The following is a 15,851-nucleotide window of genomic DNA, read 5'->3' as shown; positions in this document are numbered from 1 at the left end:
CCGAGGCACAAATTTGCCATCATAATAAGCAGAAATTAGGTTTTTGAGTTACCAAATATATTTGGTCTATGAAAATAATAAAAAAAAAGTATCAAGAAAAGACTAGAATTTAAGCTTAAAAATCGGTCAACTTAAAATTGAAAATTTCTTTCTACCGAAAAATTCTTGTTTATCGTCATATTTCTGTTTGTATTAGTTTGTTTTCAAATTTTTTGTCTGGATGTTACACACTAAGGTTGCAATTATATCGCTCGGGGTAACGACTTCACGAATCACAGGGAAAATGCTACATATTCACGAAATACGAAAGAAGAAGGTTCCAAACGGGTTTCTCCTATAATTTACGGTGTGTTTACCCCTTATATATGAACCTTTGGAATCATTTTTAATAAAAAAGAAAAAAACATCTTTTATAAAACAATTTATTCAACTTCCACTTTTCACTTAAAGTTAAAATCACTGCACTCCTTATCATTTTTTTTTTTGCAATCAACGCGACTGTTTTGAATGTTGTTGAAACGTTGAAGCAGCCGCTGCGGGGATTTCAGCCGTTTGAATCAAACGATAAACGGTTTTGATTACTTACAGGCAAAGTTTTGCTATGGAATTTTCTTTATCGCAATAACAGAAAGAGAAAGAAAATTTGCACAACAGAAAAAATGACAACAAATATGTCTAAGAAAAGAAAAGAAAAGGATCATTTCAGGGGAATTTCTGTGCACTCGTAGAAATGTCTGCAGGTACAGGAGAAATGAAACGTCCTGAGTTTCAGGAGGGTTTTCTTTCAAACTTCGTGTAAATTAAGCAGATCTCCTGTGGTTCGGAGAATTAATATCCCGAGAGGAAAAAATGCAATCGTAGTGTGTACGTTTTTGTGCCATTATTGGTACAAATTTCAGTCAAGTAATTCGTTAGGTCCGGTTACAGACCACACTTTTGGAATTGAGTGCATCTGACATGAAATAATTTTTGTTACTACGTGAATATGATGCTAATTTTTTTTATTTGGTTTTTTGTTCATAATATTGATAGTCTTCAAATAAGTGAAGGAAAAATATTTACATAAGTATATTTTTACATGAATTTATATGAATTTCAGTCATCCTCAGAAAAAACTTGTTTTGCCGCGCGTTTCCTTTACGGCCGTCGTACGGCAAATATCGTACGACGGCCGTAAAGGAAACGCGTGGCAAAAAAAGTTTTTTTTCTGAGGATGACTGAAATTCAGTCAGCCGAAATGTAAAAAAACAGCAGTTATATTTATCGTCGTATATCACCGAAAAATATCAATCGAAGAAAACCACAGTTATTTATTGCTATATAGTAGACATCTTCCCTCTGTATACGGTAATTTTTTGCTGAACTAACCCAATGACAGTCCATCAACAGATGATTTTATTTATTTATTTTTTTTTTGAAAAATTTATATAAATCTGGAGGTTTGCACTCTGTATCTGTATTTTATCTGTATTGGCTTTTAGAAATCTGATAATACAGAAAAATCTATTTGTTACCACTCATACTCACCTTACCTATATTTGAAACGATTTTCTCTCCTTGAGTTGACTTTTTTTCAACTTATACTATCATTCACCGAAAGCCTAATCGGCACGTGCATGAAAAACGCAACTTTCCAATCATGCCAAAGCAGATCAATAAACCAACTTCCAGCAGAAGGTACATTATCATCCAGCTTGTGAATTATTAGTTTCCAATTTACCGTAAAACTCCGGAAATGTAACCCGCACTAGCGAACAGCGATACTGATGCTTCGAAGAAGAAAACTTTATTTTCCAACGGTACAAGTTTCAAATTCGATGATGGAGAGACACTTTGCACATCACTTTTGCCACTCTCCTCGCCGAGATACATCATCGACGGACGGATGGGCAAAGTGCGCTCGCCCATAAATTCCTACAACTTTGCCTTTTGCCGCCGTTCCCGAGTCAGTTGGTCCCGGAGCTGGCGCCGCAATATTTTACCGCTGGCCGTTTTGGGAATTTCCGCGGTAAAGTAAACGCCGCCACGCAATTGCTTCTGCGGTGAAAGTTTTTCGGCAACGTAAACGCGAATTTCTTGCTCACTTAGACTGGACGAGTGGTCTGGCTGTAGTACGACGAAAGCCGCCGGGAGCTCTCCACAGGCCTCATCCGGGAGTCCGATGACGGCCGCGTCTTTGATTCCTGGATGGCTCAGTAGGATGTCCTCGAGTTCGGCTGGAGCCACCTGGAATCCTTTATACTTGATAAGATCCTTGATGCGATCGACGATGAAAAAATCTCCATCCTGATCGAAGTAACCCGTATCGCCGGTATGGAGCCATCCTTCGGAATCAATGGTTTGCCGGGTTGCCTCCGGATTCCGGTAGTAGCCCTTCATGACCAGTGGTCCTTTGATGCATATTTCTCCCGTTTGGTGCGCTCCAAGAGTACTTCCGGATTCAACATCGACCACCTTCACCCAACAGGTTTTGTGAACTCGTCCAACGCTGCCAGGCTTGAAGTTGGACTTCGATATCACTCCGAGGGATGCTTCACTTAAACCATATCCGGCCCGTATGCTTTCGACGTGCGGTAATCGTTTCAGGACTTGATTCTCGATGTCTACACTGATCGGAGCGGCTCCAGACAAGATTGTCTTCAAGGAACTAAGATCGTAGCGTTCCACAGCAGGGTTTTTGGCCAGGAACACAAGCAGTGGTGGTACTAGATTGGCCATAGATACTTTGTGCTCCTGGATGCTCTGGAGAAAAAGGGTAGCTTCGAATCTAGGCAGAACTACCATCGGATAACGATTACAGCTGGCGTTCATCATAAGCATAAATCCGTACACATGAAAGAATGGGAGCAACCCAAGCACACGAACCGGTTCCGGAAGGTCAGTGTAACGCGGATCTTCACGCATATAAGCCAGTACGGTCATAACGTTGTGATGCGTCAGCTGGACAGCTTTCGGATGACCTGTGGTACCGGATGAAAGAACCATAACTGCCACATCGTTCTTCAAAATTACAGGATCCAGTTTCAGAGTCACTTGCCGACTTTCTTGGATCCAATCGCTCAGCTTAAAATCTTTTCCTGAAAGGGTTTGATCATCCAACGATACGAACCATTTAATATAGGGATGCTGAGAGTTGACCTTTCCCAATGTGCTCAACGGCTTATTGGATGCAAAAATCAGAGATGGTCTGATAATATTCAGTACATGGTTGAATTCCGTTTCAGTGTAATTTGGATTGAGCGGAACTACGGTGGCATTTCTGAAGAAAGACGCAAAAGCCGCTATCGAGAAATCTAATCGATTTTCACTCACGATCGCAACGATCGACCCCTTCTTTATACCTAAAGCCTCCAGCCGTCCACAAACACGTTTTGCGTGCTCCAAAAGCTGGAGGAACGTTACCGTTGCTCCAGTTATGGCATCGATCTGAAAAAATAACATGAACAGTCAGTCCCACCCTAAGATTAATATCCGAATATCGACACCCACAAATGCAACGGAATCGCCATTTTCCAGCAGTCTTTTGGAGACCAAGGCACCCAGTGAAGAGCAGCCACAATCGATGCTGTGGATCAAATTTCCCCCGTAAAAGATTCGCCCAGAAGAATCAGCCATCAGCTCGTCAAGATTCGCGCAATCGAACTAAGCCGTTGCTGGAGAGCCGTACGCAATTGCGCCCGACGTTCTTGTTTTTCGCAGGCTGTTATCAGCATCAGAAGGAGTTGACTGACCAGATAGTATATACCGCGAGCGAGACAAGGCGCTTATCATTTATCTGTTGCGAATTTAACTGTCCAAACAGGAATATCTGTGTTGTTTCTCAATAAATCAGAACTGAACAATCCAAAAAAAATCTTTTTTTTTATTAATGCTGTTGAAATTTTCTTCTCTTTTATTTGTTTTTGTTATACACTTCATGTGTATGTTTTGTATCATTTAAGGCCCAAATACACAAACAAAACCAATCATATTTTCATATATAAAAATGGATTTCTGCCTGTCTGTCTGTATGTCTGTGATTTCCCTATAGACTCGGAAACTTCCTAACCGATTTGCGTAAAACTTGGCAGGTGGGAGTATTGGAGGCCGAGGAAGATTCCAATTATGGTTTGAAATCCCTTCCCCTCACATAAAGCGGGAAGGAGTCCTCCCAAACAAAAGACAAATGTTTGCATAACTCGAGAATCGATTAAGCAAATGGTATCAAATTTAACATGGGGGGGTATTTGGGAACGAAAAAAGGAAGAAGGAGGAAGAGGGGCTCCCTTACAATTTTTTTACAACTGGGTAACTTAACGAGCAAATGGAACCAAATTTGGCATGGGAGGATATTTGAGAACAAAAAAAGTTCCTATTGATGTTTCTTCTCCTCCCTGCTTCCAATGGAGAAATAAAGAAAGGGGAAGGAGCTCCTTTACAATTTTTTGCATATCTTGAGAAATAATCAAGTAAATAGAACCAAAATTGGCATGAGAGAGCATCTGATACGAGAAATGGTAATATGATTATTAGACTGCCTCAAATTTGTATGGAAAATTTAAAACCTGTGAAATGTTGTGCGCTGCAGGCTAAAATTGATGCTAGGCCTAGTACAAAAACCCATGCAAAATTTGGGCCAGATCGGACCACGGGAAGGGGTCGCTCAACGAGCCTAAAGTTTGTATGGGATTTTAAGACATTTTGTTCGGGAGAAACATGAAAATCCAGTTTTTCATCAATAACTTTGGTTCCCGTCGACCGATTTCTTTCAAAAACGAGTTTTCTCAAAGCCTGAATTATGACAAATATTTCATCCGAAGACTGCATATCGATAAGAGTTAAGATAAAAAAGTTATTAAGCTTCAAAAATGGGGTAACTTTTTTTACGGTGGTATTCATCACTGTTAATGAGGCGTCAATATGTTCGACCGCCCCGACTCATTAACAGTGATGAATACCATCCTTGTCTTAAAATCCCATCCCATGTCTTAAAATCCCATACAAACTTCAGGCTCGTTGAGCGACCCCTTCCCGTGGTCCGATCTGGCCCAAATTTGGCATGAGATCTTGTACTAGGCCCAGGATCAATTTTAGCCTGCAGCGTATAACTTTTTCAAAAGTCGGGTCATTTGGGGCAGTCTAATGATTATTTGAAATCCCTTTACGCTAATAAATTTTTACTGAAACCGTAAAAAGTACATACTTTGAAGTTCGTTCAATTTTACATGCGGTGAGTTTCGGAGACTCGGTGAATTTTACATACTTTCCCAGTTCTTTCTGTTTTTGAAGTTCCTCTCCGTTGAAATAACTACAAAGTATGTAAAACTGGGAATGACGGCGTTGTGCTTCTCACTCGCACCACCAGAAAATCTGTCTGTATTTTGCATCCTACTTGCACGCACACAGCTTTTCCAAAACTGCCGGTTAAGTCTTTCCGAAAACATCAAAACTTCTTCGCTCCTCTCGGTAAGTTTGAAAACATGTATTTCTGCTGTATGTTTTATTCAATTTTTGTCCATAATTGTAGGAAAGTTGTTGGTTTTCTTTAGGTTCCGAAGCAACATGCCGATTCCACCATAATCCCGGCCGCAACCAAGCAAACCAAAAAGCATGCGTAATATTCCTTTTTTTCTTAGCCATTTTTTGGCCATTTCTTTCTTCTATTGGATTTACAACCTCACCGGCCAATCCCGGTTCCCCTGGACACCCAGCCCAAGAATCTGCAGCCCAATGACCAGCCCAAGCTAACCGATGTCCCGAAGTGACCAATGCTAAAGGGTGATACGGTCAAAATTTGGTTAAGGGAAAACGCTTGTAAATCGGTGAAATCCTTTATTTAAAAAATCAAATTAAATTTCTTTTTCAAGTTTAATTAGTATAAAATTCAGGAAAAATATTTTGTTAGGCTTTCGCTTTTCCAAATCCGAATTGCGTTGTTGGCGGCGTACCACTCCATGGCCTTTTTACCGTAATAGCAAGATGCCAAATCCGACCAAAACAGTACGGAACAACCGTGTTTCTTCAGGAAAGGCAGCAGACGTTTTTTCAAACACTCTTTCACGTAAATTTCTTGGTTGACAGTCCTGGAAACTATGAAAATGCTGCTTTTCAAGCCACAGGTACAGATGGCTTGCCAAACCAGATAGTTTTTCGCGAACTTTGACAGTTTCATGTGCTTGAAAATATCTGCTACCTTTCCCCTTTCTTTTGCCGTATAAAACTCCTGTCCCTGAAGCTGCTTGTAGTCGGCTTTAACGTAGGTTTCGTCGTCCATTACCACGCAGTCAAACTTCGTCAGAATCGTCGTGTACAGCCTCCGGGATCGCGCTTTGGCCGTCATAATTTGTTTATCATCGCGATTTGGAGCCACTACCTTCTTGGAAGTCGATAGTCCGGTTCGTTTTTTAGCTCTATGCACGGTTGTAGACGATACACTCAGCTTATTTGCGGCATCTCGGAGAGAGAGGTTAGGGTTTCGCTTGAAACACCCGGCAACTCTCTTTGTCGTCTCACCGGCTTCCGGTTTTCGATTTCCCCCCGAATCCAGACTTCTTGGTTGTCAACAAACGCTTTAATTACATTTGTAACGGTTGATTTGGCAACTTCTAGCGATTTTGCTAGCTTTGCGTGCGAGTAGCTCGGATTTCGCGATGCGCTAGCAAAATTTTGATACGCTGCTCTTCTTTCTTGGACGGCATTTTGACAACTGAAGAGTGAATTCCAAAATCAAAATAGGAGCAACGTTCTACACACACATACCTTCAAAATGAGGGGTGTCCAGGTTTTTAATTGCACAATTCAAAGAAATACGTCAAGTTAATATTGACCAAATGTTGACCGTATCACCCTTTATAACGGTGGTTTCTGGTTTACCCATCATGCTAATGCTACTTCAAAATTATCCCCAGCTAAGAACTTCTCGGGTGAACAAACGGAGCCAGTTTGCTTTAATTTTATAGTTTATAGACAAAAAATTAGCGTAATCCAGAAAAAAATGATTCAATTCGAAAGAAAATATCCCTGCTTCTAAATTTCTTATTTTTAGTTCAGAAATTTTCGTAATTAATGTGATTTTAACATACATTTCAGTTCACAGAGCCCTACGTTCTTTTGCGTACTTTCTACATACTCGTCCGTACCAGCCTTACAACATAATTTTTCGTATCATCCTTTTTACATACTAGCGGCTTCCTGAACTTTCGGGTTGTTTTGACTTATTTTTACATACTTTTGTGTACGATTTTCTAAAGGTGTTCATTTATGCATTGAGCATTCAGGAGAAGAGAAGCATAAATCATGTGTCATTTTTGCACAATTTGAGAACTTATCTTAGAAATGTAACCAATCTTCACATGGATAAGATTTAGGGCTCGAGAAATGGTTCTATCATTATTTGAAAAACAGTAAGTACATAGAAAGGCCCCCCTAATACGATTTAGTTGGCATAACTTAAGAATTCACCAAGCAAATGAAATCCAATTTGACATGGGATGGTATTTGGTCAAGAGATATGTTTCTATGATTGTTATAAACCCTTCCGCCTTGAGCAGAGAGGAGGGAGAGAGGGTGTTCCATATGATTTTGTTGTATCGCTTTAGAAATTATCAACCAATGCAATGGAACCAAAAGTGTTGGGTGCGAAAAATTGGGTATGATTATTAGAAACGCCTACCTCCTAAAGTAGTGGGGGATGGGAAAGGAAAAGGTAGGGGGCACCCATATCTTTTTTTTTCCGAATGAGTCGAACACTTATCAATCAAAAGGGCGGGCTTATGATATAGCTCAATTGGCAAGTCTGTTGTCTCCTGAGCCGATGTCCGCGAGTTCAAGCCCAAGAGCAAACATCGAGCACAGTTGTGCCGGATAAGTTTTTCAATAACGATCTGCCAACTGCACCGTTGATAGAGTCGCGAATGCCATAAAGATGGTAAAACGACTATAATCGAAAAAAAAAATCAAAAGGGCGGAGCGCGGAGTCGGGAGAGAAAAAAATTTTTCATATCTATTTTATTTAGCATAAGTCAAAAACGTATAAAAAAAATGGAGACAAATGTAGCATGTGGCATACAATTTAGATACTAACATATTTTTTTGGTAGTTTTTGAACCCTCCTCACTTTGAAAGAGGGAAAGGGTGAAGATAGAATAGCTCATGAAACTTTAAAAAAAAATACAGCTAAAATTTTAGATTTTGTAAAATAATTTAAAGATAAAATTTCACCAAAAAAGATGGAATCATCCTTTTTTTTAATATGTCTTTATTCGTACCAATTCATCATTACATTTATATTACGGGCTTGTGATATAGCTCAGTTGGCAAGTCTGTTGTCTCCTGAGCCGATGTCCGCGAGTTCGAGCCCAAGAGTAAACATCGAACACAGTTGTACCGGATAGTTTTTCAATAACGATCCGCCAACTGCAACGTTGATAAAGTCGCGAATGCCGTGTGTTGAGAAACAAAAAAAAAATTATATTACATTATTACATTAAATTAGCTGTTCAGTTCAATAATGAACTGTCCAGAGCCCTATAGTTTACTAATCACTAAAATTTATTTATTCGGCTTTTTTTTTGTAGGAGAACATCCTGTAATGTCAAAAATATTTTAAACTTACAACTAAAAACTAAAACTATCCTAAAACTAAACTAATTGTAGAGAGAAAGAAACTCTGCGATGGAAGACTGCATCGTTTTGCCTCTGAAGTTGGAGATGATTTTGTTGGCCATCTCTTCGATCGATTCAATGCCTGCAATCCGATGAAGATCTTCGGTGCTGTGCCAAGGTGGAAGCCGCAAAATCATTTTCAGAACCTTATCCTCTGGATGGCTTTTTTCCTCGTCGCGCAGCATCGAGGAATCATCCTTGTTTTGCAATTCGAAAACCCTATTTCAGTACTCATTTCAAAATAATTGTTTCTGATTGATGCTGTAATTTGTTTAAAATGATGCCTACAAAAAAAATCATTCAAATTTGAAATAATTTTTACATAGAATTTCTAAAAGAATTGAAATTAAAAAAAGAAAAGGCAAATAAAAATTTATCTAATTGAAATATGAATAAAAACAGGTAACATGAAATAAGGGTTAAAAGGGTTTAAACACACCCCTGAATTAACTGAATTTTAAAGTTAAACTATTTAAATTTTAAGGAAAATTTTTAATAAGTTTGTCTATGTTTTTCAATTATGAATTTTTGGTGTTCTTTATTTTTTTCCTTATTAAAAATTTTCATTTCAAATCACGATTATTATTTTTTTCAAGTTTAAAACACAACAGCAGAATTTTTCAATCAACCGTTCAGTTGAAAATGAAGAAAAAATTTAGATTAATAATAAATAACAATTATTTTAGAATATTTTTTTTCTGAATCTGGGTTTTGAAAATTTTTATTTCAAATTTTAAAACAAGACTGCTTACAAGTTTTTTTGAAACACCATTTTGAAAATATTATCAATGACTTACCGAAAATATCATTGATAACTTTCATTGTGATTTGTTTTGGAAGTTTCGAATTATTCATCAGTAAAATTTATTATTTTTTAAGTTTGGGCTTGTGATATAGCTCAGTTGGCAAGTCTGTTGTCTCCTGAGCCGATGTCCGCGAGTTCGAGCCCAAGAGTAAACATCGAACACAGTTGTACCGGATAGTTTTTCAATAACGATCCGCCAACTGCAACGTTGATAAAGTCGCGAATGCCAGAAAGATGGTAAAACGAAATGGTAATCGAAATTTTTTAAGTTTGTGTGATAATTATGAGAAAGAAAATTATGGTCAAAATCCATTTCTTATTTATTGTGTATTTTTGGTATTGGTATTATTTTTAGATAATTTTGAATTCAGGAACCCCCCACCCACTCCCTCCCTACCTGCAATATCAATACTGACTCAACCTTTAAGTTGTTAGGTTTATCTTTCGGATTGTAAAGTTTACAATAGCACGCACATACGGCATACAAACTCAAGACATGTTTACAATCTTTTTTTGTATATTTGATCCATATAACAGTATCAGGAGGGCTACCTTTATACAAAAACAATCTTCCCATATCACTTATTATCATCATCTTATCAACGCAAGTCATTCGTAAATCAAATGCAGTTCATAGCTTGGATTTTTTCAGGCCGGCTCTCAGATTTCGACGCAATATTTTTCCACTCGCGGTTTTAGGTATCGTGGTTACGAACCGGACTCCTCCCCGCAAATGACTATGGTTGGACATCCTGTCCGACACCCATTTCTGCACATCGGCTTCGTTTAGCTGTTTCCCGGGTTGCAGGACCACAAAGGCCATCGGAAGTTCTCCGGCAGCTTCATCGGGTAGACCTATCACTGCCGCATCGCTGATTGACGGATTTGTTAGTAGAACAGCTTCGACGTCGGCGGGCGCGACTTGGAAACCTTTGTACTTGATCAGATCCTTGATCCGATCAACAATAAAGAATTCTTCATCTTCATCAAAATATCCAGTATCTCCGGTGTGCAGCCAACCATCTTGATCGATCATCGAGCGAGTTTCTTTATCGTTTTTCAAATACCCCTTCATAACCATGGGACCTTTGACACAGATCTCGCCCACTTGGTTGGGTCCAAGGGTTTTTCCACTATTGACATCTATGATCTTTACCCAGTTCGTTTTGGCAACCTTGCCGACGCTTCCTGCCTTGCCGGATGATCTCTGCAGCACAGCCAGGGAACTTTCACTCATTCCGTAAGCCGTCACCATCATCTGTACATTGGGAAGACGTTTGCGGACCGAATCTTCAATTTCTTTGCTCAGCGGGGCTGCTCCACAACCGAGCATCAGAAGCGAACTTAAATCGTATTTATCTACGAGAGGGTGCTTGGCCAGGAAAACCATAAGCGGTGGAACCAAACTAGCCGAAGCTACCTTGTATTTTTCAATGGTCGATAGGAACAAATCCGGCTCAAATTTCGGCAATGATACGATTTTACGGCCGTTTGTCAACCCACCCAGCAGTACGATAAAACCGTACACATGGAAAAATGGCATCAAACCAAGAGCACAATCATCTGGTGACAATGGACTGTCTTTGTTACTTTCACGTAAATTTGCCAGTACTGTCATCACATTATAATGCGTCAATTGGACGGCTTTGGGTAATCCAGTGGTCCCCGATGACAGGACCATTAGCGCCACCTGATCTTTCAGATTCACTGGTTGAGGTGTGAAAAATTTAGCTGTTTTTAACTTGTTGCGGTCGAAAAGTTCTTGAAGTAGAGTTATTTTCGGGTTCGGACGATCCTTAGACCCAATCAGCGTGATCATCCCAATTTTCGGCACCCTACTCGATACTTCCAGCACAGTTTTGAGTGCAGCAGAAGATGCAAATATAGCTCTTGGTTGAATAATTTTCAAAACATGTTCCAACTCTCTAGCAGTATAGGCCGGATTCAAGAGAACCGGTATGGCGTTCATGTAGATGGTAGCGAAAGCGATCAGTGGGATCTCGATGCGATTCTCACACATGATCGCAACGACAGCATTCTTCTTGATACCAATCCGATGGAAGCGATTGGCAAGTCGCACTGATTGTTCCAACACATCCTCGAATGTCGTAGTTTGTCCAGACACTCCATCGATCTAAAATGAATATCAGAAAAGGGCTTTGGTCAACTGATACCATTGACCGACTAATTTATATGAGGTTCCTTACAAATCCAACTCCGTTCCCATTTTCGCGCAACCGTTTGATGATAAGTTCTCCCAGAGAACGAAATCCCGCGTCCACACTTTCACTGGCAGGTCCTCCGTAGAAAACGTATTTTTGATCGTCTTTTTGCTTCTCCATGATGACCACCAAATACCCAAATACTGATCCGATCGTAAGAACAATCTCCAACGAACTGCTACTGGCAGACAGGCAATCGCAACTACCTCCTAGGAGGCAGTGTACCTAAGGAGGAACGATGAATTCAATGCTATCAATGAACGGGGACTTATCTTGTTCTCGTTGTCGGTGAATGACTTAAGCATTTCGATGTGTTGGTTAAGGGCTAGATGTGTAGGTAGTGAGCGCATCTAGGTAGAACGTCTCAAAATACATTTCCTTTGCACGCGTATTTCGTAGGTACATTCATCGTAGGTAAGACGTGCATCAAGCAAGCATAATAACTTTTGATTTCGAATATGCACCGGTTTGAAAGGCTTCGTAAGAAAAAAATTCATGCAGATCTTTCGATTCTGATGGTTGTTTTGCTGAATGCTTTTTGACACATTCCACGCGCTTGTACCGCTCACAGGTAATTTTTAACCTTTTGCGTATCAAAAAAACTTAAACTTAGGGATCAATAATTTTGATAATTTAAATCACCCAAAACCAATGAAAAAACAGAAAAAATAACGATTTTCAACAAGCTTAATATAACTTTCAAAATATTTTATTTTTGTTGGAAAAGTGTAAATGTTGACAACTTTAACAAAATAATTCATGAAATTATTTTAGGAAGCGAACAAAAACCGTCGCAAATTAGTGAATTCACGTCACAAAATAAGGAAACTTTTTAATTTTACGAGAAAACATCGAAATTTTCTAACAAAAAAAAAATTTTTTTTTTTTTGAGGATGATGAGACGATTCTGAAATACTAAATTTTATTGGAATCGGTAGGAATCTAGGTGAGTTACAACAGCGCAAATGAGAGAATTCACGTCACAAATTTTGTTTTTTTTTTAATTTTTAAAAGAAAATCTTCTCTGAAAGCTTTGATCCCCTAGATGGTCGAATTTTTATAAATCGAACATAATTTAGTCGTTTTTTTTTAAATGAATTCGTTATTATAAAATGAAAAAAAAAAATTGGAAAAAGAATTAAATATTCTTTTTGTTAATTTTTAAATGAAGACTATGAGAAACAGTCGGAATTATAACGTATGATTCCTAAATAGCAACATATTTATTCAAGAGCCAGTCATAATAAAGAAAAATTTAGGAAAGATACTGAAAATTTATGATTCTACAAGTTGGAATAACAAAATATTTTTTTCCAGGAATTTACCACACTGCGGCATTCTTCCCTTCCCCTAAGAACAAAATATCACTTTGAAGGCTCGAAAGAATGGTTCAGAATAACTTGAAATTTCGTGACGTGAATTCAGTCGACTACCCTGTTCCGTAATTCACGTCACAGCTTTAAAGAGACATAACTTTGTTCATTGTTGTTTAATCGGGAAGCTAAGCACATCGAATTGTGGGTAATTGTTTTGTCTACAACTTATTTCAAGGCACCGATATTTCAACAGAGAGAACAGAAAATCAAAGTGGTATGCACTGAAGTGAAAAATGGTCAATTCTAGCGTGAATTCACCTTACAAAAGTAATTGATTACAAATTATATTCATTTTGATTGAAATTCAATTTGCGATCTTGCGACTATTTTTTTTCATCATTTTCAAGTAAATTGGTTTACTTTTAGAATTATAACAGTTCTGAAAAGTCTGGAAAACCTTTTTCACGTCACGGTGGATTATTTCGATTATAAGAACTTTCTTTTAAATTAAATTTCCACATTATTTGGAAGCGAACTATTTCTAACAAGGCCGGATTAAGGGGGGGCAAAAGGAGCAATTAACTCGGCCTCCTTGGCTCAGGGGCTGCTCCGATGGAAAAAAATGTTAACATTAGTTTAATCATACTACTTCAATTTCTACAAATCTATGAAAAGAAATCAAAACTAGAAAATCGGAATGAAAACTTAAAATATAACAATCAAAGGGGCCCCGTGAAATAATGTCTAGAATAGTTTTTCTCTTACATAGGGCCCCCTTGAGTAAGCAGTAAAGGAGTTCTCCCGGATTTTGCGGGCTGAGAATATCAAAATCTTGGTAATGATTCCCAAAATTTTCAACCCTAAATCTGGACAAAAATAATGCCAACCGATTTTTAAAAAAAATCGAAAAAAAATTAAGAAAAATATGAGGAAAAATAGCTCAATTTTCATTTCTTTTTATCGAAATATGTCATTCAGAATATTCTGTACAGAACAAAAATAAAGAAAAATATCTCCTCATTTTTATTACACACAAACTTCTTTCACAATAATAATGTTTAATACAACGTTAACTTTCCAAGTAATGGTTACAGCACTAAAATATCAGCTAATTTAGCCAAAACAGAGAGATTTGAGAATTTTACCTGGGTTAATACCGGGTATTTTTATAACTTTTCACTTTTCAAACATTATTATTGAAATTTCTTGATTTAAAAATTCTAAAACCCTTTTCCTCTCTATTTTTGAAAATAAAAACTTTAGTTGCTTAAATTGGACAAATCGACAGTACAGAGTTTCTTTATTAAATTTCCAACCCAATATCCGTCTTAGACTTGAAATTCGTATTGAAACATTTTCAACTGATTTAACCAAAATTTTATTCTGTATTGAAGAAAATATTCTGAATTCAGCATATCATCATAATCATTTTCAAATTGAGGCCCTCAGAATTAGAGGGGTGCAAGTCCAAAATCATCAATTTTGAGTTAAGTACTTATACCTAACGATTCTTCATTTTTCAATGTACATCTGGTGTAAAATTCGATTTTTTATTATTTTTTTTATTGAACACTTTTTCGATTGAATTAAAACTGCTCGAATTCGAAAAATATATGAAAAATCGAGCACCTTCACAACTTTAAAGCGCGTTTTCTCGTAACGATCATATAGGCACTTGCACAACTTTGATCCCAAGCGCCTCAATTATCATTAAAACGATCTCATAGTTGAGTTGCTAATATCATTGAGTGATTCTCTTAACATGAATATTTTTATGTTTTTAATCATATCTTTGTCCAGATTCAATTCATTGGGATTTTCAAGTCTTGTATTGTTTCTCCAGTTACAGAAGTTCAGTTTCAGGGTTTCTCTGAAGTTTGAGAATTTAAGATCTTTGATTATAAACTTAACTCACTTGGATTTTTTATTTGATTTTTTCATTGATTTGAAACATGCGCGGATCTACGGGGGGGGGGGGGGGGGGGTGATGGTGGTGATCACCCCCCCCCCCCTCCCCAAGTGGAAAAAAAATAAATCATAATTAAAATGGTCACAAATTTTTTAATTCAATTTAGATGAAATAAAACTTTTTCATGTGTCAAAATATCTTAACGTTGACATTACCATATTTACGCGTGCATAAGAATTCAACAGCTGCTTAAAAATATGCTTGAATTGAGTATGCGAAGCATAACTTCGTGTTGGCTCCGGGCTTTCGAAAAGGATAAAACTTGCACCTCACTCTTTAAGGAATTTCCTAAAGCATGACAGCAGATTGTTTTTTTATTAACCGATATCCAGAGTTGTTTTAAGCGCCAGTACCAGAAACGTCGGTTATTTACCAGATCACCCCCCCTAAGAGCAATCTCTAGATCCGCGCCTGATTTAAAATTATGATTTAGATTTGAGACACTGAATGGTGGTTCTGGATATAATCTGATTTTAAGTTTTGAATTCTTAAACTCTTATGTATGTATCTCTATGGAATTTGAATTTAATTATTTTATTTATTTTTTGAATTTTGTATTCTATGTTTCAAATCTTCTTGATACTTCCCAGTTGTCATTAGGTAGATATTTCACAATGAAACACAAACCAGACGATCAATGATGAAATGAAAATCATTTAAAATATCTATACGGTCATGTTTCTTAATCATAGACTTTCAGTTGGTGTATTAAAAAAATGAGGCTAAATTTAGCATTTTCTGTTCAGGAGTTTATATGATAGGAGTTTTAATTTTTGTGAAATTTCTAAACTCTTCCGCGCGTTGGCACGTGATTAACTAACAGTTTTTTAAGGTTACCAGAAACTATCTTCTACAAAGACAACATGGCAAATTGAAGACTTGCTTAACTCATCTCC

General features: G+C 37.6%; 2 protein-coding genes across 2 annotated transcripts; both read right to left on the bottom strand.

Moving 5' to 3' along the window:
• Window positions 1-1,305: 1,305 nt before the first annotated feature.
• On the bottom strand, window positions 1,306-3,629 carry LOC129739547 (uncharacterized). The gene is made up of 2 exons (XM_055731028.1): window positions 3,490-3,629; window positions 1,306-3,426 (listed from the first exon to the last, which is right to left on the bottom strand). Exons 1-2 carry the CDS (start codon window positions 3,613-3,615, stop codon window positions 1,915-1,917), a joined length of 1,638 nt encoding a protein of 545 aa, XP_055587003.1. The 5' UTR covers window positions 3,616-3,629; the 3' UTR covers window positions 1,306-1,914.
• Window positions 3,630-9,947: 6,318 nt separating this feature from the next.
• Window positions 9,948-11,881, bottom strand: LOC129739546 (uncharacterized). Its single transcript, XM_055731027.1, has 2 exons — window positions 11,656-11,881; window positions 9,948-11,582 (listed from the first exon to the last, which is right to left on the bottom strand). Exons 1-2 carry the CDS (start codon window positions 11,788-11,790, stop codon window positions 10,080-10,082), a joined length of 1,638 nt encoding a protein of 545 aa, XP_055587002.1. The 5' UTR covers window positions 11,791-11,881; the 3' UTR covers window positions 9,948-10,079.
• Between the last annotated feature and the right edge of the window lie 3,970 nt (window positions 11,882-15,851).

The sequence above is a fragment of the Uranotaenia lowii genome, chromosome 1 (assembly GCF_029784155.1).
Source record: "Uranotaenia lowii strain MFRU-FL chromosome 1, ASM2978415v1, whole genome shotgun sequence".
Lineage (NCBI taxonomy): Eukaryota > Metazoa > Arthropoda > Insecta > Diptera > Culicidae > Uranotaenia > Uranotaenia lowii.
The sequence above is the reverse complement of the archived record's forward strand: the minus strand, read 5'-3'. Positions and strand labels throughout refer to the sequence as shown.

Bases quoted from the DNA above. Each gene is read 5' to 3' on its own strand.
- LOC129739547 (XM_055731028.1), bottom strand. From the start codon at position 3,615: ATGGCTGATTCTTCTGGGCGAATCTTTTACGGGGGAAATTTGATCCAC. The intron at 3,427-3,489 runs GTGGGTGTCGAT...TTATTTTTTCAG, and splicing joins ATGGCGATTCCGTTGCATTT to ATCGATGCCATAACTGGAGC.
- LOC129739546 (XM_055731027.1), bottom strand. From the start codon at position 11,790: ATGGAGAAGCAAAAAGACGATCAAAAATACGTTTTCTACGGAGGACCT. The intron at 11,583-11,655 runs GTAAGGAACCTC...TATTCATTTTAG, and splicing joins ATGGGAACGGAGTTGGATTT to ATCGATGGAGTGTCTGGACA.